This window comes from Ranitomeya variabilis, chromosome 7 (genome assembly GCF_051348905.1).
Source record: "Ranitomeya variabilis isolate aRanVar5 chromosome 7, aRanVar5.hap1, whole genome shotgun sequence".
Lineage (NCBI taxonomy): Eukaryota > Metazoa > Chordata > Amphibia > Anura > Dendrobatidae > Ranitomeya > Ranitomeya variabilis.
Window position 1 is genome coordinate 190,183,452 of NC_135238.1, and position 26,492 is coordinate 190,209,943.

Sequence of the window (26,492 nt, forward strand, 5' to 3'; positions counted from 1 at the left end):
GGTCTTTTTCATTGACGGTTTTGCCCAGAGTTTTAGAATTAAGCACATAGTTATACATCTTATTACTTCTACCCAAGTGCATGACCTTACATTTATCCCCATTAAAGCTCATTTGCCATTTATCAGCCCAAGCTTCTAGTTTAAATAAATCATCCTGTAATATAAAATTGTCCTCCCCTGTATTGATTACCCTGCAGAGTTTAGTGTCATCTGCAAATATTGAAATTCTACTCTGAATGCCCCCTACAAGGTCATTAATAAATATGTTAAAAAGAAGAGGGCCCAATACTGACCCCTGTGGTACCCCACTGCTAACCGCGACCCAGTCCGAGTGTGCTCCATTAATAACCACCCTTTGTTTCCTATCCCTGAGCCAGCTCTCAACCCACTTACACATATTTTCCCCTATCCCCATTATTCTCATTTTATGTATCAACCTTTTGTGTGGCACCGTATCAAAAGCTTTTGAAAAGTCCATATACACTACATCCACTGGGTTCCCTTGGTCCAGTCCAGGACTTACCTCTTCATAGAAGCTGATCAAATTAGTCTGACATGAACGGTCCCTAGTAAACCCGTGCTGATACTGGGTTATTGCGGTAATCATACAGATCTGAACAATCGTGCTATTAGGTTATTTATACCAAAAAATGAGTCCTGTAAAATCAAAACTCAAAAAAACTCAATGGCGGCATTGTATTGGCTTCCCCAGTTTATCTCACTTGGAATTTTTTTCCTATTTTCCAGTACATTGTAAGGTCATTCCAAACTACAGGGTGGGCCATTTATATGGATACACCTGGGTGGGCCATTTATAAGGTTGGATTCAAAATGGCCACCATGGTCACCACTAGTGATGAGCGAATATACTCGTTGCTCCGCATGCTTGGGTGATCTCCGAGTATTTATGACTTCTCTGAGATTTAGTTTTTGCAGACTCAGCTGAATGATTTACAGCTACTAGCCAGGCTGAGTACATGTGGGGGTTGCCTGGTTGCTAGGGAATCCCCACATGTACTCAGGTTGGCTAGCAGCCGTAAATCATGCAGCTGCGGCCACGAAAACTAAATCTCCGAGTAATCACAAATACTCGGAGACCACCCGAGCAACGAGTATATTCGCTCATCACTAGTCACCACCCATCTTGAAAAGTTTCCCCCCTCCCATATACTAATGTGTCACAAACAGGAAGTTGATATCACCAACCATTCCCATTTTATTTAGGTGTATCCATGTAAATGGCCCACCCTGTACAATTCATTCATCTATCCCCCCCCCCCATAAAAAAATGGAAGCCCACACATGGCTGTGTTCACTGAAAAATAAAGTTTTTCTCCGTGAAGTAGAGAAGAAAAAAAAACACAAAAAAATCCCAGTTGAGAAGTGGTTAAATGGAGCATTAGAGTGCAGGATCAACTGTGGCTCCATTCTAGTGATCGGTGAGAGACCAAGAACAGGGGCCTTGAGCAATCAGACATTTATCATCTGTCTTGTGGATGGGAGATGAAGGCATTTTTAAAGGCGTTGTCCTGCCTAGGGTGACTGCAGACTTATGAATCCTCACATCGCACGCACTGCGCGTTGTTGCTGGGAGCGGAGGGAACATGACCGCAAGTAAGCCATTTGCATATATGTGGTAATGTGGCAACTAAATGGGCACAGTCTCGCTCAATGAAAGTGTATTGAGCAAGGCCGGACATGTCTAGTCGGAAGGTGGCCGGAAGTATGCATATTGTATACTTGTGGCCATATAAATGCCCGCACCCGGCGTCGGGGAATCTTTCGCAGTGCGCGCGATGCGAGGATTAACAAGTCTGCAGTCACATAGAGTGTAGAATGACTGCAGACTTGTAACCCAAGACCATACAACCCCAATAAGTGCAACCTTCTAATGAGACTAAAGGAAGACATTTAGGAAATTCCCTACTTCTTTCTGTTTTTAATATGTGATAATCTAAAAACAAAACAAAAAAACGTTATAGTTACAAATTACCACATTTTCAGCCCCCGGGTTATTTTACCTGGATATCCTTGTATCCCAACAGACCTATTGTCACTGTATCCCTGAAACACAGCAAATGGCATGTAGAAGACACTGAAGTGAGGCCTATTAAGTACATATTATGTAAAGGGAATAGATTCAAATAGTTTTATGTGAAGGCATTAAATGTTTTTAGAAAGTGCTTTGCAGCAATAACCTGTTAATAACATATCTGAGATACTTACAGTGAATCCTCGAGGACCAGGTGGGCCAGGAGGTCCGGGTGGTCCCTATGAAAAGAAAAATCGTAGTTACTTACCGATAACGGTATTTCTCTGATCCCATGATGGCACCACGGAGAGAGGGGTCCGCCCCCAGGGACAGGAAACCTACAGGTGAAAAAGGGCGTACCTCTCTCCCACATCAGTTGGTTAACAGAGCCTTATACAGAACTTCAGCTGCAATTTGATATTTACACAAATTAAACTTAACAATTTTTTACTTAACAGAGGCACCGTGACTAAAGGTAACTAACTATACATTATAGTGTGCACACCTGTGTGTGAAAAGGGAGGGAATATACGGGTGCCATCATGGGATCAGAGAAATACCGTTATCGGTAAGTAACTACGATTTTCTCTATCCCCATGATGGCACCACGGAGAGATTTACATAGATTGTAATTTTTTAGGGAGGGACCACTGCCTCTAGAACCCTTCGACCAAAGGTGAGATCAGAGGAGGTCAAGTCTAAGCGGTAGTGTCTGAAAAATGTAGACTGGGAAGACCAAGTGGCCGCTCTACATATCTGTTGTATTGAAGCGCCCGCTCTTTCCGCCCAGGATGATGCCACTGCTCTGGTCGAGTGCGCTTTTATATTCTCCGGGATGGCCGTCCCGCTGGAAGAGTAGGATAGGGCGATGGCATCTCTTATCCACCTCGCTAGCGTAGCTTTTGACGCTTTCTGTCCCTTCCGTGGACCCTGGAAGCAGACAAACAGAGCCCTATCCTTCCTGCACTCTCTAGTGGCTGACAAGTATTGGAGTAGGCACCTCCTAACATCAAGGGTATGTAGTGTTTTTTCTCCCTCATTCTTGGGGTTGGGACAGAATGAGGGCAGGGAGACCTCTTGTGTCCTGTGAAATTGAGACGCGACTTTTGGGAGGTAAGCCGGGTCCGTTTTTAGAATGACTCTGTCCTCAAGAATTTGAGTGAAGGGAGGGCCCGCGGACAATGCTTGTATGTCACTAACGCGACGGGCTGAGGTTAGGGCCACTAAGAGTGTTGTTTTTAAAGATAGAATCTTTAGGGGTGCGTCTGCCAAGGGCTCAAAAGGAGATTTGGTTAGTGCATTTAGAACAAGGTTTAGATCCCATGGAGGGGCATTATGCAAAGGAACCGGTTTTAATCTACCCGAGGCTTTGATGAATCTCACGATCCATCGGTTTCTGGCTAGATCATAATTATATAGTGCTCCCAAGGCTGCTACCTGAACTTTTAGAGTACTCGTAGCTAGCCCTTTTTCCAAACCCTTTTGCAGGAATTCGAGAATCTTATCTATTGGGATTTCCCCCCCTGGGTCAACCCCTGATACAGACATGAATTTTTTCCACACTTTGCCGTATATTTTGGTGGTTACGGGTTTCCTACTCTGTAGTAATGTGGACACCAGGTTGGATGAAAACCCTTTGCTGCTTAATAGCTTCCTTTCAAAAGCCAGGCTGTCATATGTAGGCTTTTCACATTGGGGTGACACACTGGGCCCTGGGATAACAGATTTTGCGTGTCTGGTAGAACCCACGGACTGTCTAAGGACATCTTTCTCAGCCAAGAAAACCATATCCTGCGAGGCCAGAATGGAGCTATGATTATCACTGTTGCTCCCTCCTCCCGAATTTTCCTCAAGACTAGGGGAATGAGGGATATTGGAGGGAACGCGTAGGAGAGGCGATAGTTCCAGGGGACTGTGAGAGCGTCCAGAGCTACTGGCCCTCCCCGGGGGTCGATTGAGCAGAACTTCCTCACTTTCCGATTCTGAAAGTCCGCAAATAGGTCTATTTCTGGCTCTCCCCAACGTTTCACTATTTGGTTGAATACCGACTGTTTCAGCTCCCACTCCCCCTGTCTCAAGCGTGTTCTGCTGAGGAAGTCTGCGGTCTGGTTTTCTGAACCCTTTATGTAAAGGGCTGTTAGGGACTTCAGATTGTGTTCTGCAATGTAGAAGATAGACCGGGTTTCTTCCATCAGTGTTTGTGACCTGGTGCCCCCTTGGTGGTTTAGGTATGCTACCACTACCTGATTGTCCGAAAAGACTTTTACGTGGTGGGAGCGGATGATGTTTTGGAAGTGTATTAGGGCGAGTTTTACCGCTAGCAGTTCTTTCATATTTGATGAGGTTAGCTCCTGATTTTTGTTCCAGTTCCCTTGTGTCACCTGACCGTCTATATGAGCACCCCACCCCCAGGGGCTTGAATCGGTCGTTAGGATTTTCTCTGTTGGTAGTGACCAGGGGACCCCCTTGGTAAGATTTATCGGATCTGCCCACCACTGTAGGGAGTGTATCGTAGTTGGTGATATGCTTAACCGCCCGTCTAAATTTCCTCCCAGACACAGGCTTGAACTTAAAGTCTCCCATTGTAAGTCTCGGGAATGGCATTGTGCCCACTGCACTGCCGGGATACAGGATGTCATGGAGCCCAGCAGGGACATGGCTTTCCTGAGTGTGGTGACTGGGGATGATGACAACTGTACCGCTGCCTGTGTCATCTTTTGAATCTTCCCCTGAGGAAGATGACACGTTTGTGTGGTCGAGTCGAGGACTATCCCCAAGTACTCCTGTACCTGTGATGGGACTACTTTGGATTTGGTAAGGTTCAACAGCCAACCTAGGCTTGACAGAGAAGTCATAACCAAATCCAACTGCTGTTTGCAGTGATGGAATGATGTCCCTGCCACAAGGAGGTCGTCCAGGTAGGGGACTATCAGGATATTCTGCTCTCGTATATGAGCCATCACTTCCGACATTAGTTTCGTGAATACCCGGGGTGCGATAGCTAACCCAAAAGGGAGGGCCCGAAACTGATAATGTTTCACCTCCCCCTGGATATTCACTGCCAGCCGGAGGTACTTTTGATGATCCTTGTGGATCGGTACATGATAGTATGCATCTCGTAGGTCTAGAACAGTCATGAAACACCTGGGAAAGAGTATTTTTACGCAAGATTTTATTGTCTCCATTTTGAAGTGTGGGATCTCGAGAAAACTGTTTAACTTTTTGAGATTTATTATTGTCCTGTATGATCCATCTGGCTTCTTTCGGAGGAAGAGGGGAGAGTAGAAGCCCATGCCTCTTTCCTGGTGAGGGACTTCCTGTAGGACTTCCTTCTGGACTAGGCCTAGAATCTCTTCCTGAAGAGCCGACTGTTCTTGAGACTGTCTCTGTGGTGTCACCATGAAGAGGTTGTTGGGGGGAATGCGGAACTTTAGCTTGAGCCCTTCTCGTACTATGCCTAGTATCCAGGGGCTGCTTGAAATTTTTTCCCAGGCTGGGAGGAACTCTGTTAGTCTCCCGCCAACCTGGGGGACACCTTCATTGAGTTTTCTTGTTGTCGGGAGTGGGTTTGTTGAATAGGAACCCTCTGGTTTTATTTCTTTTTTCCTCCCATGTTTCTTTGTTCCCTTTCGGAGGTTTTCTCTGCATAAATTTTTTATTCCGAAAGGAACGTCTGTATGATTGGTTGGGGAAACCAGGGAAAGACTTTTTCTTGTCCTCGGCTTTCTCGAGGATGTCATCTAGCGTTGTGCCGAACAAGAATTCCCCCTCACAGGGTATTGAACATAGTTTTGTCTTTGTCTGAAGGTCCCCTGGCCAACATTTTAGCCACAGGGCACGTCTTGCGGCGTTCGAAAAGGCGGCAGCCCTGGCTGCTAGTCTGGCTGAGTCTACAGATGCATCCGCCAAAAAGGCTGCTGCACCTTTCATTACGGACACTGATTTTTGAATCGTGTCTCTAGAGACTTTTCCTTTTAATTGGGAATCCAAGTGCTCAAGCCACACCATTAGCGCGCGAGCTGTGCAGGTGGCCGCGACCGCTGGTTTAAGTCCGCCTCCTGCCGCTTCCCAAGAGTTTTTTAGAAAAACCTCGGCTTTTTTGTCCATCGGATCTTTTAAGGTACCCATGTCCTCAAAAGGTAGGGCAAACTTTTTTGAGGCCTTTGCTATGGCCACATCTAATTTTGGTGCCTTACTCCAGGATGAGCAGGCTGGGTCATCAAACGGGTATTTTCTTTTGGGGGTGAGGAGAGCTTTTTTGTCTGGTTTTTTCCACTCTCTTTTAATTAGAGAGTGAATTTTCTCATTTACTGGAAATGCTCTTTTTCTTTTTTGTTCCAGACCGCTGAACATTATGTCCTGCGCTGTTTTTTTAGGTCTCTCCTCCACTAGACCCATTGTTGCTCTGACCGCTTTCACTAAAGCGTCTGTTTCCTCGATAGGGAAGCAACTGCGCCCCCCCTCAGAGGATACTGAAGAGGTGTCAGAATCTGACGAATTATTCGAGTCAGATAGTTCACTCTCTGACTCGTCCGCACTGGATACGGGGGACTCAGGTGTTTTCTTATGTTTTTTCTTTGTGGCTTTAATGCCTTTAATGGCACTTTCCACCTGGCTTTTTATTAGTGACTTTAATTCGGATGCAAATGATGGGGTTTCCTCCTGAATCGTCTTTTTTATACAGACGCTGCATAGTCTCTTCTCCCAGGAGGAAGGCAGCTCGTCTGAACATATGGCACATTCTCTGTGCTTAGTTTTGGCTGTACTTTTCCTCCCCTAGAACAGAAAGAGCCCTACATTAAAGTCAGCACTTTCACGTAGATCACTCACCCCCTGTGGATCAGAGATACCGTCTCAGGCCTGGTGACTGTATCCGCTGGAATCGTCGCCGGCCGTGTGGTTTTTGCAGACCCCCGACTGCGTTGAGACTCTGATCGTCCGCTGCTGCTGCGCTGTACAGAGGACGAGTTTCCTTTGCGCTGCTGCTGTGGGTGCAGACGCCGCTGCACTTGTGCCTGCTCAGGAGATCGCTGGACGGCTTCCTGCATAACCTGCTGCTCGCTTTCGCTCATGGTGGCCTCCGCACTGTAAGGTGCACTTGGAGTTTGAATTTGCCACCATTTTCCCTGTGCTGGCGTTGCTTTTATGCATTAGTGCCGGCGAAACCGGAAGTGACTGTTTGCGCATGCGCCCGCCCAACTTCCGGTTCTCTGCCAGCTTCACATGAGGGAATGAATGTACTGGGACGCCGGCGCGCGCGCAGTAGCGCTGCGTTTTCGCGATGATGGCGCCGGTGAGCGCACCAGCGCTCTATTACCGACGCCCACACCGATTTACCGGTAATTACGCCGGTGTCCTCTGGCCCGTCTTACTTGGCCTTTTATGGAAAGATAGCCGCCGCTACCTCCATATTATCATTAAGAGTCCTCCGGTGACCGCCGTCACCTGCTCCTTACCCCCCCTCTCTTTTTTTTTTTTTTTTTTTCATGGAAGGCAGACTGGATCCTTTCACTGCCTTCCTCCACTCACCCATGAGGCCCGCCGACCCCTGTGGTGGTGCTTCAGGAAAGGGAGAAAAAAGAGAGGAAAAAACCGCTTGATCCAGCCGTAACAGGGCGCCCCCTGTTAGAAAGTCGACTGCATCAGCCCCTGGAACTCCACGAAGAATCCTTCAGGTACGTGCTGTAGGTTCCCCGTCAGGGACAGGAAACCAACTGATGTGGGAGAGAGGTACGCCCTTTTTCACCTGTAGGTTTCCTGTCCCTGGGGGCGGACCCCTCTCTCCGTGGTGCCATCATGGGGATAGAGAAAACCACTAATGTTGTGCATGTTCACTATCCTAATATAAAAGTTTTCCTGTAAGAACATATCATTTTATAAGTGTCTTAACGGGTAATAACCACAAAGATGCCCTATTCCAGCGCCCTTAATACGGTCATGATGAAAAGTCCTCCCATGAGGGGTGAGAATAAATTATTCCTTAGGGTCTTTTACAACCAGGATCCCACTCACCTGTTTTGGTTGAGTCTAATTGGCTAATACAATTAATAATACGGAATAAACAGTGAAGATACATAAAACTCACCTGTACTCCAAATCCAGTAGGGTCTGCCGGTTCACCTTTCTCTCCCTTCAGTCCATTCATGCCAGGACGACCCTACAAATAAGTGTCAGCTGGTCTTAATACCTTATTATGGTTACAGTAAAATATTACAAAGGACCCCTTCCAAAAATAAATAAATAAATGGGACCGTGGTCTCTGGAAGGGTCATATGAAATGGTCGGCAAGTTGTATGTAATTCCACAGTACTACAAAAAAATGTTATCTTTGTACACAGATTTCGAAACCTAAAATTTGTATAACATGAATATAGTTCCTAGTACTGTAACCTATAAAAATACAAGAATGAGGTTTTTAGGATTTGAAAGATGGAGGAGTTGAATTTCATTTGGTTACTTGGCTTTGACTAATCCTGAGATAAAATGACAAGTACGGGTGACAAACGTTATCTAACATGTCTCATCATTTCCTCTGAAATCCTTAACGGGAAGACAGTTCAATGCTCCCATACGTATGAGTGGTTGTTGGGATCCACCAACCTTAAAGGGTAATTTTTGGCGACTTTGATACTGATGACTGATCCTTAAGGCATCAATATAAAACCCACAGAGTCCATTTCCCGGTGCCCGTACTGATTAGTTGACTGAACAGTCTTCAAGACTTCAGTAAATGTCATGATTCTTCATTGTGTACCATGCGCATCGCTGTACACTGGCTAGCGGTTGTGTTATTGTAGCTAAATCCTATGCACTTGAATGGGACTAAACCTCAATGAGCTGCAATATTAGGCACAGCTTGCACAAGATGTATGGCACTATGCCTGGTGAATAATGAAGACGTTGCGCTCTTGAGAACGCTGCAGACTCAATCAGTTGAGTGTTGAGGGTGGCGGGAGACAGATATTAATGGTCTATCCAAAAGAGAAGCCATAAATATCAGTCCATTTAATGTAATGTGTACAGACAACCTTTTTCTAAAATTAAACTGAACAGCAAAGAGAGAACATACATTTTAATGAACACTTGAATTAGGGCCATGAGTATGATCAAATTGGACCAGTAAAGTAGAACAGTCGGTTTTTATAGTACGGAAGCAGCCATTGCAACAAATTGCTTACAAACCATAAAGATAAGAGTAGAAACAAAGTTTAAAATGGAGATCTCAACAGAAACAGTAGGACGACATTGGAGAACTTGTACATTTGATGTTATCAGAGAAGGATAGAAGTCGGGCAAGGAAGATAAAGAAAAAAAAATCAAAGACCATTCACAGAATATGATTAAAAAGGGGCAAAATGAAATAGAAAAAACGCACAAAAGAAAAATTGTAACAGGTGTAGTAAACTTACAGGTCTTCCTGGGAATCCAATTTCACCTTTCGGCGCTGATGGGCCCTAAAACAACACAATGATATATTAGCACCATATTATTATTGCACTAAAATGCAGATTTTCATCTTTGTCCTTATACTTACTTCAGGTCCCATAGGTCCTTGTGGGCCTCTTGGTCCAATGTCTCCCTAAAACAAAATCATTTTTATTAAGAAATTATTTTCTCTGCATCAGTCTGGTATTAGAACCAAGTCACCTCAAAACTCAAGGATAAGAAGCAGAAGAGCTTGGTGGGCCCAGTGGTGAGAGTGGGCCTACTAGATGGGACATACTAAGGGGGACATACTACGTATCTCTATGGGGCCTTGTGATATTTGTGTAAAATAGCAGGAAGAGTCCAGATTTCTTCCCCTCGGCTAACTGTGCCATGTCCTTACCTTCTCTCCTCTGTAACCTCCGGTAATTAATGTGCCATCAGGCCCCAGCATCATTCCCGACTCTCCCTTCTCCCCCTAGAGATGAGACCACAGTCCATTATGTAACATGTGTAATAAACAATAGACTTGGGGAAAGACAATACCTGTGATGTTTATTGCAGTCAATGGGTTGTAAAGAATTACCAAAAATGTTGATTTTCTTCTTTTATTCCACAAACAGTGCTACAGCTGTCCCCATGTTGTATGTGATGTTACAGTTCAGACCTATTGACTTTGATAAAGCTGCACTTCAATATCAGACACAACACATTGATGGTTGGGCAAGGTTTGTGGTGTATTTTATTTTTTTATCATGCACAACCCCATTTCAAGACAAATGGATGCAAAACTAAAAAGTCTTAGTTGTTCTATAATCGCCTGTGAGCCGCTGCAATCGGAGCAGTCTACTGCCATTTCTTCAGCTGTACATGTTTGTTATTACCTTAATCGTTCCGATCCAATAAAAGCATACACTCATAATAACAAGAATAATATCATAATTGATGCTTTTATTTCCCCTTTTCCCTCCATAACTTTTTTAAAGGATATGTCTGGTCACCAAATACGTCATCAACATGAAAAAATTGTTGGGTGGGCCATCACCGAATCAGTTGTTATAATCATGGGTGGTTGGATGTAAACACATTGATCGGAGCTATAATACACAGCTCGATTCAAAGTGCAGTGTCCGCTGCCAGGTCCTGCAGAACAGCTTCATTCAGGCGAATAAGAGCTGGTCTGCAGTTCCCGGAAGCGGCCACTACACAGGAAATGGTGGTGCGCATTGCAACTCCATATAATGTTTACATTAAGCCACCCCCAGAACGGCTGATCAATGGGGGTGCCGAGTGTCGTACCTCCACTGATTGGATATTGATGAAATATTCTAAGGGTACCGTCACACAGTGCAATTTCTATCGCTACGACGTTACGATTCGTGACGTTCTAGCGATATCGTTACGATATCGCTGTGTCTGACACGCTACTGCGATCAGACACCCTGCTGAGAATCGTACGTCGTAGCACATCGTTTGGAACTTTCTTTCGTCGCTTGATCACCCGCTGACATCGCTGGATCGGTGTGTGTGACAGCGATCCAGCGATGTCTTCGCTTGTAACCAGGGTAAACATCGGGTAACTAAGCGCAGGGCCGCGCTTAGTAACCCGCTGTTTACCCTGGTTACCAGCGTAAACGTAAAAAAAACAAACAGTACATACTCACCCGTCGGTGTCCTTCAGGTCCTTTGCCGTCTGCTTCCTGCTCTGTCTGCCGGCCGGAAAGTGAGAGCAGATCACAGCAGTGCTGCGCTCTGCTGTCACTGTACGGCGGCACTCAGAGCAGGAAGCAGACGGCAAAGGACCTGAAGGACACCGACGGGTGAGTATGTACTGTTTGTTTTTTTTACGTTTACGCTGGTAACCAGGGTAAACATCGGGTAACTAAGCGCGGCCCTGCGCTTAGTTACCCGATGTTTACCCTGGTTACCCGGGGACTTCGGCATCGCTCCAGCGCCGTGATTGCAACGTGTGACCGCAGTCTACGACGCTGGAGCGATAATCATACGATCGCTGCGACGTCACGGATCGTGCCGTCGTAGCGATCAAAATTTCACAGTGTGACAGTACCCTAAGGATACTGATGACTCCTTTAATCAATAAATTATATGGAATCCAAAATGATTCCAAAGAAAAAAAAAAGTCCTTAGAAAACTAATATAACCGACACTGGCAGACACAATAGCAAATGCAAAGGAGCGGTGCTAGTCTGATACAAGAGTATGGGATTTTTCTTTTTAATTACCCCAACTTGATCCCATTGAGAATAACTTTTAGAATAGAGGAAAAGCCCCTTTAAGGTTTCAGATCCCTAATGTTCACCAAGATGGTCCCTGAAAACATTATACCGTACCTGAGACGGTGGAGCATAGGCTACGTTCACATTTGCGTTGCGTCGGGCGCAGGTTCGGCGACGCATAGCAACGCATGCGTCATGCGCCCCTATATTTAACATGGGGGCGCATGGACATGCATTGCCTTGCGTTTTGTGATGCATGCATCATTTTTGGCGCAAGCGTCAGGGCGCACAGGACGCTGCATGTTGCATATTTTTTGCGTCCACAATCAAGCCAAAAATGGACGCATGCCTCACAAAACAATGCGTTTTTGCATGCGTTTTGCATGCGTTGTGCGTTGCGTCGCCGACGCAACGCCCAACAACGCAAATGTGAACGTAGCCATAACGAGTCTCCAATTTCTCTTGAGGATGGCATGAACACACGCCAACATCCTTAGAACAATGTGACAATTTTTGTGTAGATTTTAATTACTCTTACCTTAACACCAGGCAGTCCTGGGTAACCCTGATCTCCTTGATCACCTTTGAATCCTCTGGATCCCTGAAAAATCAAATATATACAGTAGTTAAGGGCAGAAAAATGGGAGCATTATTAAAAACTTACATGATGTTCAACTTACTTGTTGCCCAACGTCTCTTCCCTGTAAATAGATGGATACAATAATTGTCATAAAACATGTTTATTCTTCACTTCATCACACATCTATCAGTATTTCCTATCTAGCCTCTATCCTGTGGCAGTTCTTCCTAATGCACTGACCATACACCTATGTACCAACAGAGTTTTCTGAGGATATTTTTTGGAGCAGACCCTCTTCAAAAACTGCTTAAAAACCCTTCTAATTCATTTCAATGGCAAATCTGCTATTCTTGTTCATTTGAGGAGATTATTAACTTTTTTTTTCCCCTGAAGAGATATTGAAAAAAAGCCTGATGGGGGGGGGGGGGGGGGAGGAGTCAAAAAAAACATGGCACTTCGAATTGGAAGAAGGAAGTGAAGACAATGTCTCCAAGTCAGGCACTGTCCAATCCAAATGTTTCAAGCAAGAAAACGACTCATCCAAAAGTCTTCAAAACTGCTTCAGGAACCGCAAAACACCTACAGAAACTCTTAAAAAAAAGCAATTTCTGCTTGAAAAACTCAGTGTGAACATACCCTAATGACCCAACTAATGAATTTGATATTCTACATGATACAACATTTAGTTTAAGGCTACGACTGTTGTGATATTCTCAAACTTGGTTTCACATCTCATAGTGAAGCTCCTACATGTGGGAAGTACTGGTGTAGTGTCTGGATATGACCCCGATAGCTGGTTATATTCTTCTTACCTCTCCTCCACTCACTCCTCCAACTATATCCTGAAAAAAAAACACAAACAAACATGATATTAGTTGTCATCCAATTGTAAAAATTTGTGATGCGCTAATCTGCAGAAATCTGAATTCATCCAGAAAATTACGGTAGTTTTCTATTGAATTTATTCAATGTGTTATTATGCTCTGGGTTCCCTCAGAACATAACATGAGGTGAAAAAATGATATTTGCCTTTCTATGGCCGTCATCTTGTCCACCTAGCTCCCAGTTTGATCATTTCGGACCAGTCTTCATTCGTAGGCTTCCAGTCTTCTTCATGTCACAGGTCCCACTAGGCCTTGAGGTGTTGTAATACTGCAGCTCAACATACATCATGGCATTGGCCGCGATGTCATGATGACACGAGGACTAGTGGGCGGTAGAGTCGCCGAAAACCCAACGGGGCTGTGACATAAAGAACACTGGAGGTCCGTGAATAAAGAGAGGACGAATAAACCAAGCACAGAGCTGCTCGGACAAGCTGAGAACTAGAGAGAGGGGAGCATTCATTTTTTTTTCTGGTCTTTTTGAATTTAGCAAATTGATGGTAGATTGACGCAATTTTGCTGGATTCGAATAATAAAAAAACTAAATAATTCTGTCTAATTTAAATTTTCATTGTGAAATTCGAGGAGAATTTTATTTCTCTCAAAGCGATTAGCTCATCTCTAGTAAAAATGCGCATACAAGCTTCAGGGTGGTGAACAAATATACAGGAGTACAGTGTAAAAACCAAACCTGCCTACCCGGCTATCACTTGATCTGTAAATTATTTGGCCAGGAGGTCCTGGTGGTCCTGGAAGTCCGATTCCATCACGTCCAGGTTGTCCCTGAAAACAGGATTCAGTGTTACAGTTACATCTATTAATTGGCACTGTCACATAGAGCATCTGGAATAACATTGTATTTGGTGATGTTAATAATTAGTGTAGTATAATTATTAATATTGTAGAATTCTGTGTCCTCCTTCTGGAGGGAAATTGAGACATCCGTAAAAAAGGTCTGTGTACGGACAGTGATTCATGGATTGGAGCCGGGTTTCCCGACCTGAACTCAATATCCTCATATATGACTAGGAGGTTGTCAAGTTTGGGTCAGGAGTAGTGTTGAGCATTCCGATACTGCAAGTATCGGGTATCGGCCGATACTTGCTGTATCGGAATTCCGATATCGAGATCCGATATTTTTGTGATATCGGGTATCGGTATCGAAACAACATTAATGTAAAAATGTGTAAAAGAGAGAATTAAAATAAAAAATATTGCTATACTCACCTCTCCGACGCAGCCTGCACCTTACCGAGGGAAGCGGCAGCGTTCTTTGTTTAAAATTCGCGCTTTTCTTTCCTTTACGTGAGTCCCGGCTTGTGATTGGTTGCGTGCCGCCCATGTGACCGGGACGCAACCAATCACAGCAAGCCGTGACGTAATTTCAGGTCCTTCAGGATTTTAAAATTACGTTCCGGCGTTGTGATTGGTTGCGTCGCAGTCACATGGGCGACGCAACCAATCACAGCAAGCCGTGACGTAATTTCAGGTCGTTAAGGATTTTAAAATTACGTCCCGGCTTTGTGATTGGTTGCGTCGCAGTCACATGGGAGACGCAACCAATCACAAGCCGTGACGTCACGGGAGGCTGGACACGCGCGCATTTTAAAATGGGCACGTGTCCAGCCTCCCGTGACGTCCCGGCTTGTGACTGGTTGCGCCGCGATCAACCAATCACAAGCCGGGAGGCTGGACACGCGCCCATTTTAAAATTTTAAAATGCGCGCGTGTCCAGCCTCCCGGCTTGTGATTGGTTGACCGCGGCGCAACCAATCACAAGCCGGGACGTCACGGGAGGCTGGACACGCGCCCATTTTAAAAAGCGCGCGTGTCCAGCCTCCCGTGACGTCACGGCTTGTGATTGGTTAATGGTGGCCATGTTGCCGGGACGCGGACCAATCACAGCAAGCCGTGACGTAATTTTGTCACGGCTTGCTGTGATTGGTCCGCGTCCCGGCAACATGGCGCCGTGACCAATCATAAGCCGGGACGTCACTGGAGGCTGGACACGCGCGCTTTTTAAAATGGGCGCGTGTCCAGCCCCCCGTGACGTCCCGGCTTGTGATTGGATAATGGCGGCCATGTTGCAGGGACGCGGACCAAACACAGCAAGCCGTGACGTAATTTCGTCACGGCTTGCTGTGATTGGTCCGCGTCCCGGCAACATGGCCGCCCTGACCAATCACAAGCCGGGACTTCACGTAACCAAGTAAAAGCGCGAATTTTAAACAAACAACGCTGCCGGTTCCCTCGCTGAGGTCCAGGCTGCGTCGGACAGGTGAGTATAGCGATATTTTTTATTTTAATTCTTTCTTTTACACATTTATATGGATCCCAGGGCCTGAAGGAGAGTTTCCTCTCCTTCAGACCCTGGGAACCATCAGGAATACCGTCCGATACTTGAGTCCCATTGACTTGTATTGGTATCGGGTATCGGTATCGGATTGGATCCGATACTTTGCCGGTATCGGCCGATACTTTCCGATACCGATACTTTCAAGTATCGGACGGTATCGCTCAACACTAGTCAGGAGACCTGTGGTCAATCTGTGCATCCGCATTAAAATATAGGGAATTAATGTTTTTTTTTGTTGGAACACCCCTTTAACATTAGAGGAAGCCTGATGTTTAGCCGCTACTTTTGGTTGACTTTCCCCAAATTGATAATTTGGAAATATTTCTCAGCTCATAGTCATCATCCATACTTACTTGTTCTCCTTTATCCCCCTTGTCTCCTCTAGGACCCTGAAGTATAAGAGAATGCCTGTTAGTTGTACATTTTCTCTGGCGAGTTGCTTTTAAATACAGAAAATCAAGAAGATCAAGAATCATATATGTTTGTTTTATTTAATTTATATATCGGGTGTCCCAAGAAAAACACAAAGTCTTCAAATGTGTGAATGCAAAAACAGAGAGAGAGGTCCTGTACTTACCTCGAGACCCGGGAATCCATCTACTCCAGGTCTTCCATCCAGACCTGGAATTCCACGATCTCCCTAAAATAAAAAAAATATATTTAAATGGAAGCAAAGGCTTTATTTTTGTTATCTAATGTGTGTATGTATTAAATTAAGGGAAGATTTTGCATAATGTATGAACAGGATACATTATTACCTTTAATCCTGGTCTTCCTCCTACTTGTCCCTGTAAACAGAAAAAATGTCAAATGCATTGTAGAAGCACCAAGAAAACGGTCTTATTCCTGCCCATCGGCATGAGAAGGTCTCACATCATGGCGGTCATAAAATGCCTATATTGATACGTGCTGCACTGTCAATAAGGCTTGTATCACAAATCCAACTTTCATAGTCTGGACCGCTCCAAACTCAACAACTTCATAAGCTGCTGAGTTTGGATTAGGAGACCCATGGTTGGGCCAAACCTAGTGGCCCAAACTCGGACCGAAAAGTTTGGAGCGTGAAACCAGCCTGATGCGGAGTTTCAGTCTCATCCAATCTCTCTGAATTAGGGTTTCATAGGCTTCAGCTAAAGGGTGCCAGAAGACAGCAAAAGTTTTCATAACAGCAAAAAAAAGTCTGCAAATTACTGCCTTAAACCTGACAGCAACATAATGTAAGCACTGAAACCCAGATTCCAGCAATGTGCCACTTACAGGGCTGCTTGCAGTAGTTTCAATAAAATTCTTGTTTTATCAGCAGAGGAAAAAGAAAAGAGGCGCTCCCTGTGTGATATCGCTCCCAGTAGATGAGGATGAACTGGAGGGTTCGTCGCTCACCTGGGTGGGATGTGTCCGGCACAACTCAGTGGAAAAGTACACTTGGTAGGGCTGCTGCTGCGGCCGCTGAATGCACATCTGGTGGGTGGAGGACATATTTAGCGAAGGGAAGGGAGGGGTGCTACCGCTGCTGAAAGTGACTAGGTGGTGAGGATTAAAAAATATATATATTCTTTAATTTGTTTTTTATCCTTAATGCCTGGAATTATTTTTAGAAGTGGCTGGTCCGGGATCCACTGCCCATCTCCTTCCCTTCACTTTTTATAAGCAGGAGATTATCACTAGAGGACTAGTTGTCTCGTGCCATGTAGTCCACCATGAGCTCTGTATAACTCCACCCCCGCCACTGATTGGCAGCTTTATGCAGAAAGCTGCCAATCAGTGGTGTGGGCGGGGTTATACAGAGCTCAGCATTCAGAGAACTACCAGATCTGCAGCAGAGGAAACAGTGATTGTATGGTAACTACAGCAAAAAGTCCAGTAAGTGACACATCAGTGGAATCATGGTCTCTGCCCACACATCATGCTGCTCTCAGATAACATACACAAAAACCTAGTAAAATATTCCCTTTAAAGGGGTATTACCAACTTTGACATGCATGGCAAATCTAGTTTATCGTCATCATGACTACTATACATGTGAATGAAGCTCTCCATTTAGTCTATTCATTCCAGAGCAGGGAGGAAATGACAGGGATCAGTGGGAGCATAAAGATAGGAAAGTGACCCATTTCATAATTACATAGTCATATAGGCTTGATCCATTTATAGGACTTCTATGAAAAAATACCGTAATTGTAGCACATTTATAAATATGCAAAGTATGTGAAAGCAAGAAGTGCCCTTACTAGAATTTCTAATGACCAAACTGACAGAATCCTGCAGTAAATGCACCAGAAACTGTATCGCTTATGTTAGTACCTGCGAACCCCGGGCTCCGTGACTACCATAACCAAATCCAGAACCTTCCATGTCGTCCTGGAAAACAAACCAAATGTATTACTTAATAAGTCATTTCTGAACTTGAAATCAAATTATGGTATATAATGTTACATGCCAAAAATATTCGGCTTTTATTCATTCAATAAGTGAATCCCTGCAAATCTACCGTCATTAATGTAACAGAATCCAACATGGCCTCACAGTGACTTTGCGCTGACTCTTAACCAAATAACGTGTTAGTCATGGAGTCATTGCTATATTATTAGTTTAGTTATTGACTAACGAACAAGAACAAGCCCTCTGAAGGCCCCAATTCTCAGTTTTGTACAACTGTAGACTTTGTATTCTTTATAGAGTATTTTTATTCCTGTGATAGGGCTATTGTCAGTCATATTATTCATGGCTAATGTTACTTACAAATCCAACAGCTAATCCAGGCCCAGCCGGACCAGGAGGCCCTGGGGGTCCGGGTAATCCACGTGGTCCAATTGGCCCAGGAAGTCCTGCCAAGCCGATTTCTCCCGGCATTCCTGGGATTCCGGCTTCCCCAGCGTTTCCCTATAGGCAAACGGAAAGGGAAAAGTTGTCAAGCACAGGTACAGCTAAGGTGCACGTGCCAGTATTGACTCAATGACTTAGTCTATGAGGTTATCGTGTGATCATCAAGACCACAAACCTGAATCCTGACAACCAGGCACAGGCAGCTGACACTTAACTGGCTGTCATATGATAACTGGAATTGCCGCTCCTACGAATGTTTCTCCAAAGATTACAAATAGGACAAACTACTATAATGGTGGCTTCCTATTGATCAGACTTTCTTAGAGCTCTTCCAGTTCATTAGTTCTCTTTTGCATGGACTCTTTGGGTCAGTTTCACACTTTGTTTTTCTGCCGTTTATTGGGATATTGAATGTAGTTTCCATCACTGCTTCCATTAAAGCTTCGCTGGAAACCATTGCTAGAATCTGATTTTTAAAGGTAACCACCTTTCCAGTAAATCTAATGCACTTTTGAACCTTTTGCAGCACGACACAAAGTGTGAAGCTGGTATAAATTGTTTTTTCCATCTTATAAAATGATGGCATGTCACTAAAATATACCATCATTTTATAATCAGTAATAATGGTCAGTGCAGATTATAAAGTGATGGTATATCACAAGCCAAGGAGTGGTAGGACCTATGGCTTCATGTCCTACCCTGGGATCCAGCTGAATCAAAAGCGGATCAATTCAAAGCGGATCTCGCCCAGAGATCGGTTGCACCTATCCAGACGCCCAGGGCTTGTGCACTGCCCAAATCTTTGGCACTAGAGATACCACCTCTACTTTTTCTTGTTAAAATATTGCACCCCTGAGAATTTTGAGCCCAATACTACAAGGTCACTCCTCCCAACACCACTGCCCGTCCGTACCGGGAACTGTATGAATGAAGCCGTACTACATTTTCCTATATAGGCGATATTGAGGGTACAGGTCTCCTTCATTCTCAGTATATGTGGGAATACCATTATTTTATACGATGGGAAAGCCAATTTAAAAACAGACTTGAGTAATTTTCCTTGTAAAACTTCCATCTAGATTACTAACTTTTTTGTGCATTTGATGTGCAAATTTATGATTTATGAGATTGTTAAGCATTGATAACACATCTGTAAAGTGTATCCTTTCATTACTCTCTCTCCTCTTCTAGTCTTTTTACCCTTTTATAATCTACTATTCTAGTTGCACAGATCACACAACAGAAATCGCTAAATCAAACACAGCAATGTACAGCACAGCATTTCATGGGACACCAAACACTACAGAACTACAGAACATGTCTATCCATTATATATCTGCCACGTGAAACCATTAAAGAGGACCGCTCCAATCTTTCTCCCAGATCTGATGTTGCAATCACCAAATATTACAACTCTGGATTGTCAAATTCTGTTATTCCTCCTGGAAATGTACGACTACCTGAAATCCAGGTATTACCATTCCCCCTTGGCCATAATGTGTCCATACGCAATCTCACTTTCGACACTATGGGCACATTTTATGGACAAAGGGAATAGTGATTCCTAATTTATCCCTACATTCCTAGGAGGAGCGGACAGGTCCTCGGTAACTCATTACGGCGGCAGTCCTATAAATGGTACACACAAGGGTCAATCTCCTCTGCATGCTGGGTCAATGTCTGAACCAACGTCTTATGCCCCATGCTGGTAGAGCCAAACACAGATCCATACAACAACGCATGCTGGGAGCTGGTCACCCATTACCTGGATTACTGGCTCTAGGGAGAAACGAGACAGAATCTCCCTCAAATAAGAGGGGATTGGGGTGCTCTGTGAGACATTGGAAATAATTCCCAGAAAATACAAAAAAAATATTAAAAAAGGACTGACAATTATTACTAAAATATAAACATAAGTGATCAACTTACTTTTGGTCCAGGCGCTCCTGGAAGCCCAATCTCACCATCTAAACCCTGGATAGGTCCAAAAGAATCACAGAATAAATGAATGATGCAAGTACAATCATAATTCTTGGCGGTATTTCTATGGGGCAGGTCATAAGTATGGGTGGACACATGGTTTATCCCTGGGAAAGTGAATACTTTACTAAAGGAACCATAAAATCGGAGTTTGTGCCCTTTACCTCTAGAGCTTAGAGACCATTTAATGTAAGATAATTTCCAGTGTGGCCATAGTCATTAGTGGTTATATTTTTTCCCAGAATTGCTTTTCAACCTTGCATCATTTTCCTTCATTTCCAATCTTGTGTTATTTAGTGTAATCATATAAATCTAGCTTGCCAGGATATTAAAAACCTACCCTCTCGCCAGAGAGTCCTGGAGTCCCTGGGGTTCCATCTCTTCCCGGGGGTCCCTAAGTCATGCAAAAATAAATAAAGACAATATTAAAACATGCGACTACTACATTTTGGCGCTAAACCAGATTTCAGATAAAAAACGAATCTAATTCATTTGTGGTCTTGAACGCAGACGTTACGTTCTCTAGGTGAGTATTATCGAAAACATGCGATTCAACCTCGTGGATTATCTTGCCTTATGTAAGGACTTTTACCATTTCTACTATAGTGGATCATGGGCTGGTGGATAACTGGACATTACATGAAATCCTGGCACTGAGATGAGGCAACCACTCAAACTTTAAGTTCTTCTACCCATGACAGAACATACATTAGTCCTATCAATCCATGATCATTGTGAGGTTCCACCTACTGCTTGTATCCATCCAGCTGGAAATTTCATAAAAAAAATTAAGTAAGCGAAGGGTAATAAATTGTTCTGCCACAAGAATGATGGTAAAATCCACTTTGCAAGCCTTATCCAATTGTGAGCTTCAATGTTGTATTCTCATATGAGGAGTTAAATGCAAACAATACATCATGCATCTATGGAGTTTAAAACATTACCGGAGGACCAGGAAAACCGGGCTTTCCATCTTGTCCTGGGCTGCCAGGTAGGCCAGGAGGACCAGGGATTCCTGTGGTGTTCATTCCAAACGTTCCAGGCACTCCTGGCAATCCAGGTACACCAGGAGGACCAGGTGGGCCAGGGAGACCAGGTCGGCCCTGCAAAACGAACAGGAAGGCACAAGTGAGACATGGCTGAAAGTCAAAATTATAGCTATGGAAGTTTACGACTGGGCACTTAATTCCATGGTCAACTGTTCTTCTTTCGAGGATTATGAGTTTCATTCTTTGACATGTAACAGTCTCATAGTAGAAGTAAAAACCCTTATTAACATCAGTGTTAGGGCAGGTGCAGATGACTGTACCAGATTTTTTTTTCTTCCTCAGACAGAGTCTGTTGGAGGAAAAATCACTACATGCCTGAGTTTGAGGTGATATTTGGATCGCACTCGGCCATGCAAGTCAATAAGTCCATGGGAAACATTGGACTGCACTTGAATGACATCTGAGTTCAGTCCAATTTTCACGGACTAACTCAATAGAGAAGATGGAGAAATGTTTTTTCTCCACACTCTTATTTGCACAATTGTCCCGATTCTCTGGGATGAGGGAACCGACGGCCGTCTGCACCTGCCCCTATACTTTTCACTCTGTGTCTGCAGACCAATGCCGTCAATCAACAGATGAAAGGCAGATAATTGTCCCTTTTGGCCTCCATCAGGCTACTTTATATACTTGAGTTCACTTATTTCCTAAAACATAACATGCATGCTACAGTACAAATGGAGCCTATGTCAGTATGTATATCTATCAATGCAGCGCTGAGGCCATGGATGCAAAAATTAAGGCCCTTTCGTGGGCAATTCTATATAATTTACACACGTGAAACATGCGTTTGGGGCAGTGTGGTGGGCTCATCTTATATATACCTTAATATGGGCAAACAATATTTTGTTTTTACATTAAACTGCATATTTCACCTTAAGATCCTGGTCATTGGGCGGCTAGAACGCAATGTCTTCTTTACATGCACAGTCTTGTAAGGTATTTTGCTGAGTGTTGCATTCAATGCTTGGATTTTGAGGTTCTCCTCATTATTTCCTCCTTCTTACACCAGTATATATATGTGATGGTAACATTTTTTATATTTATCAATATACTATATTTTAATTTTATTGGTGGTTTTTGGCTACTTCATTAGTTTTTTCTTCTTTTGTGGTCATTATTTAAGGAGTACTCCATCCTGTGACTAAATAGGGTCCTTTAAAATTATATAGGAAGAATTATGTACTTATGTCCCCAATCTGGACACATAATGTGTGCTTTATGAACATTGTTATATTGATATCTTTGTGACATATGTAGTTTTCCCACGTTTGTGATGCAACACAGACATCGTGGAACAGTAAAGCAATTTCATAGCCAGTACAATCTCCTGTGTGTCACATTTGTGGTTGGCGAATGGTTACATTACATTTTTATTATTGCAGGATTGCAAATAACTATGATATTCCCAGATAGATTATAATGGAAGAGGAATAATGGACCACAAACTGGAGAAGTGTTTGACCCAAAGATAAGATGTATAATTGTAACATAATTGTTGGTATCTAAAAAATGCACTGGCATGGATCCCGAGTCAAGTACTTGCGTAAATGCTCTCCATGGCTTCTTTCCGCTCTGATTATGTACTCTGACATGTAGCATGATACTTTTTGCATGGCTTCCTAAAAAGTGATATCCCACATCTGTATTATGAGATGATTTTTTCAGTTTCTAGAGCTTAACTTGATCATCCTATACTTTGTCTAAAAATTATCACAAATTTCAAGTCCAAAAATTTCAAGTCCAAACCTGGCTAAGAAAAGATCTAGACCAATTGTCTCCAACCTCTGGCTCTCCATGGTTCACCCCATGTCTCCCGATTCCCCCATACACAGGAGCGAGGGTCCTTACAAATTAGACTGTCAGCCAGTCCCACGGATATGGGTGGGTTTGGCTGACACTAGTGTAATTTGCACGGAGGCCTCTAGATTAGGGGCAGCATTAATTCCAGAGATGCAATTAGTTTTGGGTCAATAGAGATTTGTTTTCATAATGAAAAAATAAAAAATGTCCATATTGTGCACGTGTGAAATTTACGAATATTAATTATGTTTTAAGACAATATCCTTATATGATTTATACTTTCAAGCTAACTATTTTCCGCATCCACTTCTAGATGTACGGGATTTAATACACAAAACTATTACTTTAGACTTACTCTGAAGTTCTCTGTATCCCCTCCGTATCCAGAACCTTCCATGTCAATAAAGGTCTAAAAATAAAGTGAAAATGTCAGGAAAAAAAAAACATTGTCAGACAGGGATCATAATGACTTGATAAGCAGGAATTACAATTAGGGTCCTGTTCACATTAGCCGATTTGCAGCACTAAATATTTAGACTGCAGGCTTGGCAGGAAACCAGTGTTCCTAAAGATACTTGCAGCGCCCCGGAGTCCTGGTCGTTGCAGTACTGATGCTCTGCCGCTAAGGGGGGCTATGGTACGTCTGATGGCACTGAAGGAGCTCACCTGACCAGGTATCACAGACACCAATACACTTCACAGTCTGGCCTCCAGGGGGAGCTAAGGGTGCTATGTATTAGGCCACTCCTCACAGTCTGGTAAAACTGGGGGTTAGATAGGAAGTTAGGAAGAAGCTGACTGGGAATCGAACAGGCAACATCCCGTGGCAGGGGGTGTTGCGGGGAGACTCAGGGGGGTCCCTGTCAGGGGTGGGATCCTGGCAGAGACCTAGAGAACTGAGAGAATGTTACGGGACCGCGCCTGCACCTGATCGCGGCGGTTCCCTAAGAAAGGACAAGAAGCGAGGTTTATTGTGCTGAGTGAGAAACGAGATCAACGCAACAAGGAGAAACACCAGTAGGAGTCGTGCTGTAAGACGAGGCAACATCCTACTGAGGCGCGTAGCCGGAACGCCGAGGAAGTACTAGGCTCCAAGCAATACTTCAAACCTATGGCAGGACAGTCAGCTATAGGCGGGCTGTCTCACACAAATCACCTACGAAGACACAGGGGGCAACAACAGGAGAAGGGCGACACTAGGGTCCAGGAAGAGCTCCGAGCCTACCCGTCATACGGGTGCGTCCTAGCCATATCATCTGGGGGACGAAGAAGAACATCAGAATCGAGTTGTGAGGGAACTTCAGAAACAGACACAACAGTTGTGGGGACTATCCCGTAAGCACAGCAGGGGAGGACCACAACACACAAGCGCTAGAAGGTAGGCACAGATTTCCACCTGCAAAGGGAACTCTGGAGGTGCCATCGGACCGGCCAGACTTGCGCAGCCCTGTTAACCGTATTCCGGATTCAGGATCCTGGAGCCTTCAGTAAAGAGGTAAAGAGACTGCAACCTGGTGTCCTCGTTATTTACTGTGACCAGCACTGCACCGCACTACCACCACCATCCACACCTTTCATTGGGCGCCCCTCAGCAGGGTCACGGACTGGGTCTAGCCACCGTGACAACCCCAGAGCAGAGACTCAGAGGCCCGGTACCGGGTACCCCTCGGCCCTGCGGCAGTGGGGGCGCTACAACTTGGCGTCACGAACAGGATCTACTTAAGCCTGAAGAATCAGGTCATGTGTGCCTTGGAACTGTGATTTGTTGTGCTTGGACTGTGACTTATTGCAAGGACTGTGTATTGCCACTTGCCGCCAAAAGTTCCCGCCAAAACCCGTCGCCATTGCAGCGCCACAGGGAGCGCAGAGGAAGAAGAAGGGCGTGCCATGGGAGGAGACTACCAAAGCGGCGCCAGAAGTAGCGACCGCCCCCTCCGACTTCTCCTGCGAGATGACGACCTGCCCAGCAGCAGAGGAGAACCGCCCCCTGATTTGCAACGGCGGGAACGAGGTGAAGAGGGAGCTCGACCTTGGAGAAATGGCGGAGCCAGGTGCATGCGTTGCCGCCGAATGCCGGACAGCGATGACGATCAGCAAGTGCCCGAGAGGCGGCGAAGTGATCCCGGCTTGCCCTCACCCACCAGAGGTGGACTCGCGTCCACCGCCGCTGAGGGATCTGAACTCCTTGGAGCCGCCGGCGGAGGAGTCGAGCCTACCTATCCCAACCACGGAGCCATGGAGGGCAGAACCACATCAAGAGGCCACCTCGGAGGAACCGCAGTCCAGGCTGCGGCCGATTCCAGTGTCCTTGTCAGCGGAACGGATCGACATCGGTGGAATCATATCAGGCGCAGGTATGGAAGACGCACCTGCTCCCCTGACCGATCCTGCTCCCCTGACCGATCCCGCTCCCGCGACCGCTCCTCACCCCAACAATGACCTTTTCCTCTCGGCGGGGCTGGTGGTGCTCACCCCCGACACGATGGGGAAGCTGGTACCTCCACTACCGACCACGATGGGGGAACCCATAGATGTGAGCCCAGAAGGGGTGATCCTCCAGTGGGACACCCCCTGGACCGGGCCAGATGGAATTCAGGAGGAAGGCCTCACCCTTGCTGTGCTCACTTGGGAACAATATAAACAATGTCTGATCCTACATTGGAAAAACCGAAAGGAGACCGAACAGACTGATCCGCTAACAGTACGACACCCAAAGCCTGCGCACGGCAGGAAAGACGTGGTAAAGCGGGGAACGGTGTTGGCCTTTCACCCAAAGCGGGGTTGGGGCTCCATACAGGAACCGGGACTACTGACTGATGTGTTCGTTACTAGTCATGATGTGAAGACTCCTTTCCGTAACCGATATGGTGACCCACTATTGCAAAGGGGGGACCAGGTGACCTACACCCGCCACCAGAGTGCACAAGGATGGTGCGCTCGGAACGTCCAACGATGTGGGCCTGAGGGGGTGTCACCTGTTGCTTCGACCATGATTGAACCAGACTTGACAGATCTTGTTACTATCGCCACTGTACGCCTTGTTGCGGCTACCGAGCTTGCAGCCAGGGTTAGCCTTCTAATCCAGACACCGGGTGACCTGACTGCACCCGAGAGACCAACCACTGACACTACATCAGCCGCAGACCTGGGGCCGAAGCCTGAACGGTCAAGAGGTGTCCACTATCGGCTGATGTCTGGCAACTTACTATGAAACTCTAGATGCCTTATAGAATGTAAATAGTTAACTGTTTGTCCTCTTGCTATGACCCGATCAGGTTAACTCTTAAAGGGATCCCTTTGTTTACCCGGGATCCCTTCTTCTG

At 45.1% G+C, this 26,492-nt stretch overlaps 2 protein-coding genes across 4 annotated transcripts in view; both read right to left on the minus strand.

Annotated features, from left to right (window-relative positions):
* The window catches only part of COL18A1 (collagen type XVIII alpha 1 chain), a 233,228-nt gene that overhangs the window by 26,385 nt on the left and 180,351 nt on the right, over positions 1 to 26,492 (minus strand). For all 3 annotated transcript variants that reach the window (XM_077272570.1, XM_077272568.1, XM_077272569.1), the window contains 19 exons: positions 23,525 to 23,578; positions 21,262 to 21,420; positions 20,658 to 20,711; positions 20,267 to 20,311; positions 18,254 to 18,394; positions 17,816 to 17,872; positions 16,273 to 16,302; positions 16,092 to 16,154; positions 15,868 to 15,903; positions 13,858 to 13,941; positions 13,087 to 13,116; positions 12,375 to 12,395; positions 12,233 to 12,295; positions 9,861 to 9,935; positions 9,567 to 9,611; positions 9,442 to 9,486; positions 8,118 to 8,189; positions 2,227 to 2,271; positions 2,022 to 2,064 (listed from right to left, as the gene is read on the minus strand). In XM_077272570.1, the coding sequence (XP_077128685.1) occupies positions 2,022 to 2,064; positions 2,227 to 2,271; positions 8,118 to 8,189; positions 9,442 to 9,486; positions 9,567 to 9,611; positions 9,861 to 9,935; positions 12,233 to 12,295; positions 12,375 to 12,395; positions 13,087 to 13,116; positions 13,858 to 13,941; positions 15,868 to 15,903; positions 16,092 to 16,154; positions 16,273 to 16,302; positions 17,816 to 17,872; positions 18,254 to 18,394; positions 20,267 to 20,311; positions 20,658 to 20,711; positions 21,262 to 21,420; positions 23,525 to 23,578 (1,162 nt within the window). The remainder of the gene's footprint in view (positions 1 to 2,021; positions 2,065 to 2,226; positions 2,272 to 8,117; positions 8,190 to 9,441; positions 9,487 to 9,566; positions 9,612 to 9,860; positions 9,936 to 12,232; positions 12,296 to 12,374; positions 12,396 to 13,086; positions 13,117 to 13,857; positions 13,942 to 15,867; positions 15,904 to 16,091; positions 16,155 to 16,272; positions 16,303 to 17,815; positions 17,873 to 18,253; positions 18,395 to 20,266; positions 20,312 to 20,657; positions 20,712 to 21,261; positions 21,421 to 23,524; positions 23,579 to 26,492) is intronic.
* LOC143785119 (uncharacterized) lies at positions 4,743 to 7,233 on the minus strand. Its single transcript, XM_077273795.1, has 3 exons — positions 6,883 to 7,233; positions 5,616 to 6,808; positions 4,743 to 4,761 (listed from the first exon to the last, which is right to left on the minus strand). Exons 1-3 carry the CDS (start codon positions 7,102 to 7,104, stop codon positions 4,743 to 4,745), a joined length of 1,434 nt encoding a protein of 477 aa, XP_077129910.1. The 5' UTR covers positions 7,105 to 7,233.

Bases quoted from the DNA above. Each gene is read 5' to 3' on its own strand.
- LOC143785119 (XM_077273795.1), bottom strand. From the start codon at position 7,104: ATGAGCGAAAGCGAGCAGCAGGTTATGCAGGAAGCCGTCCAGCGATCT. The intron at 6,809-6,882 runs GTATCTCTGATC...TTTCTGTTCTAG, and splicing joins CAGTCACCAGGCCTGAGACG to GGGAGGAAAAGTACAGCCAA.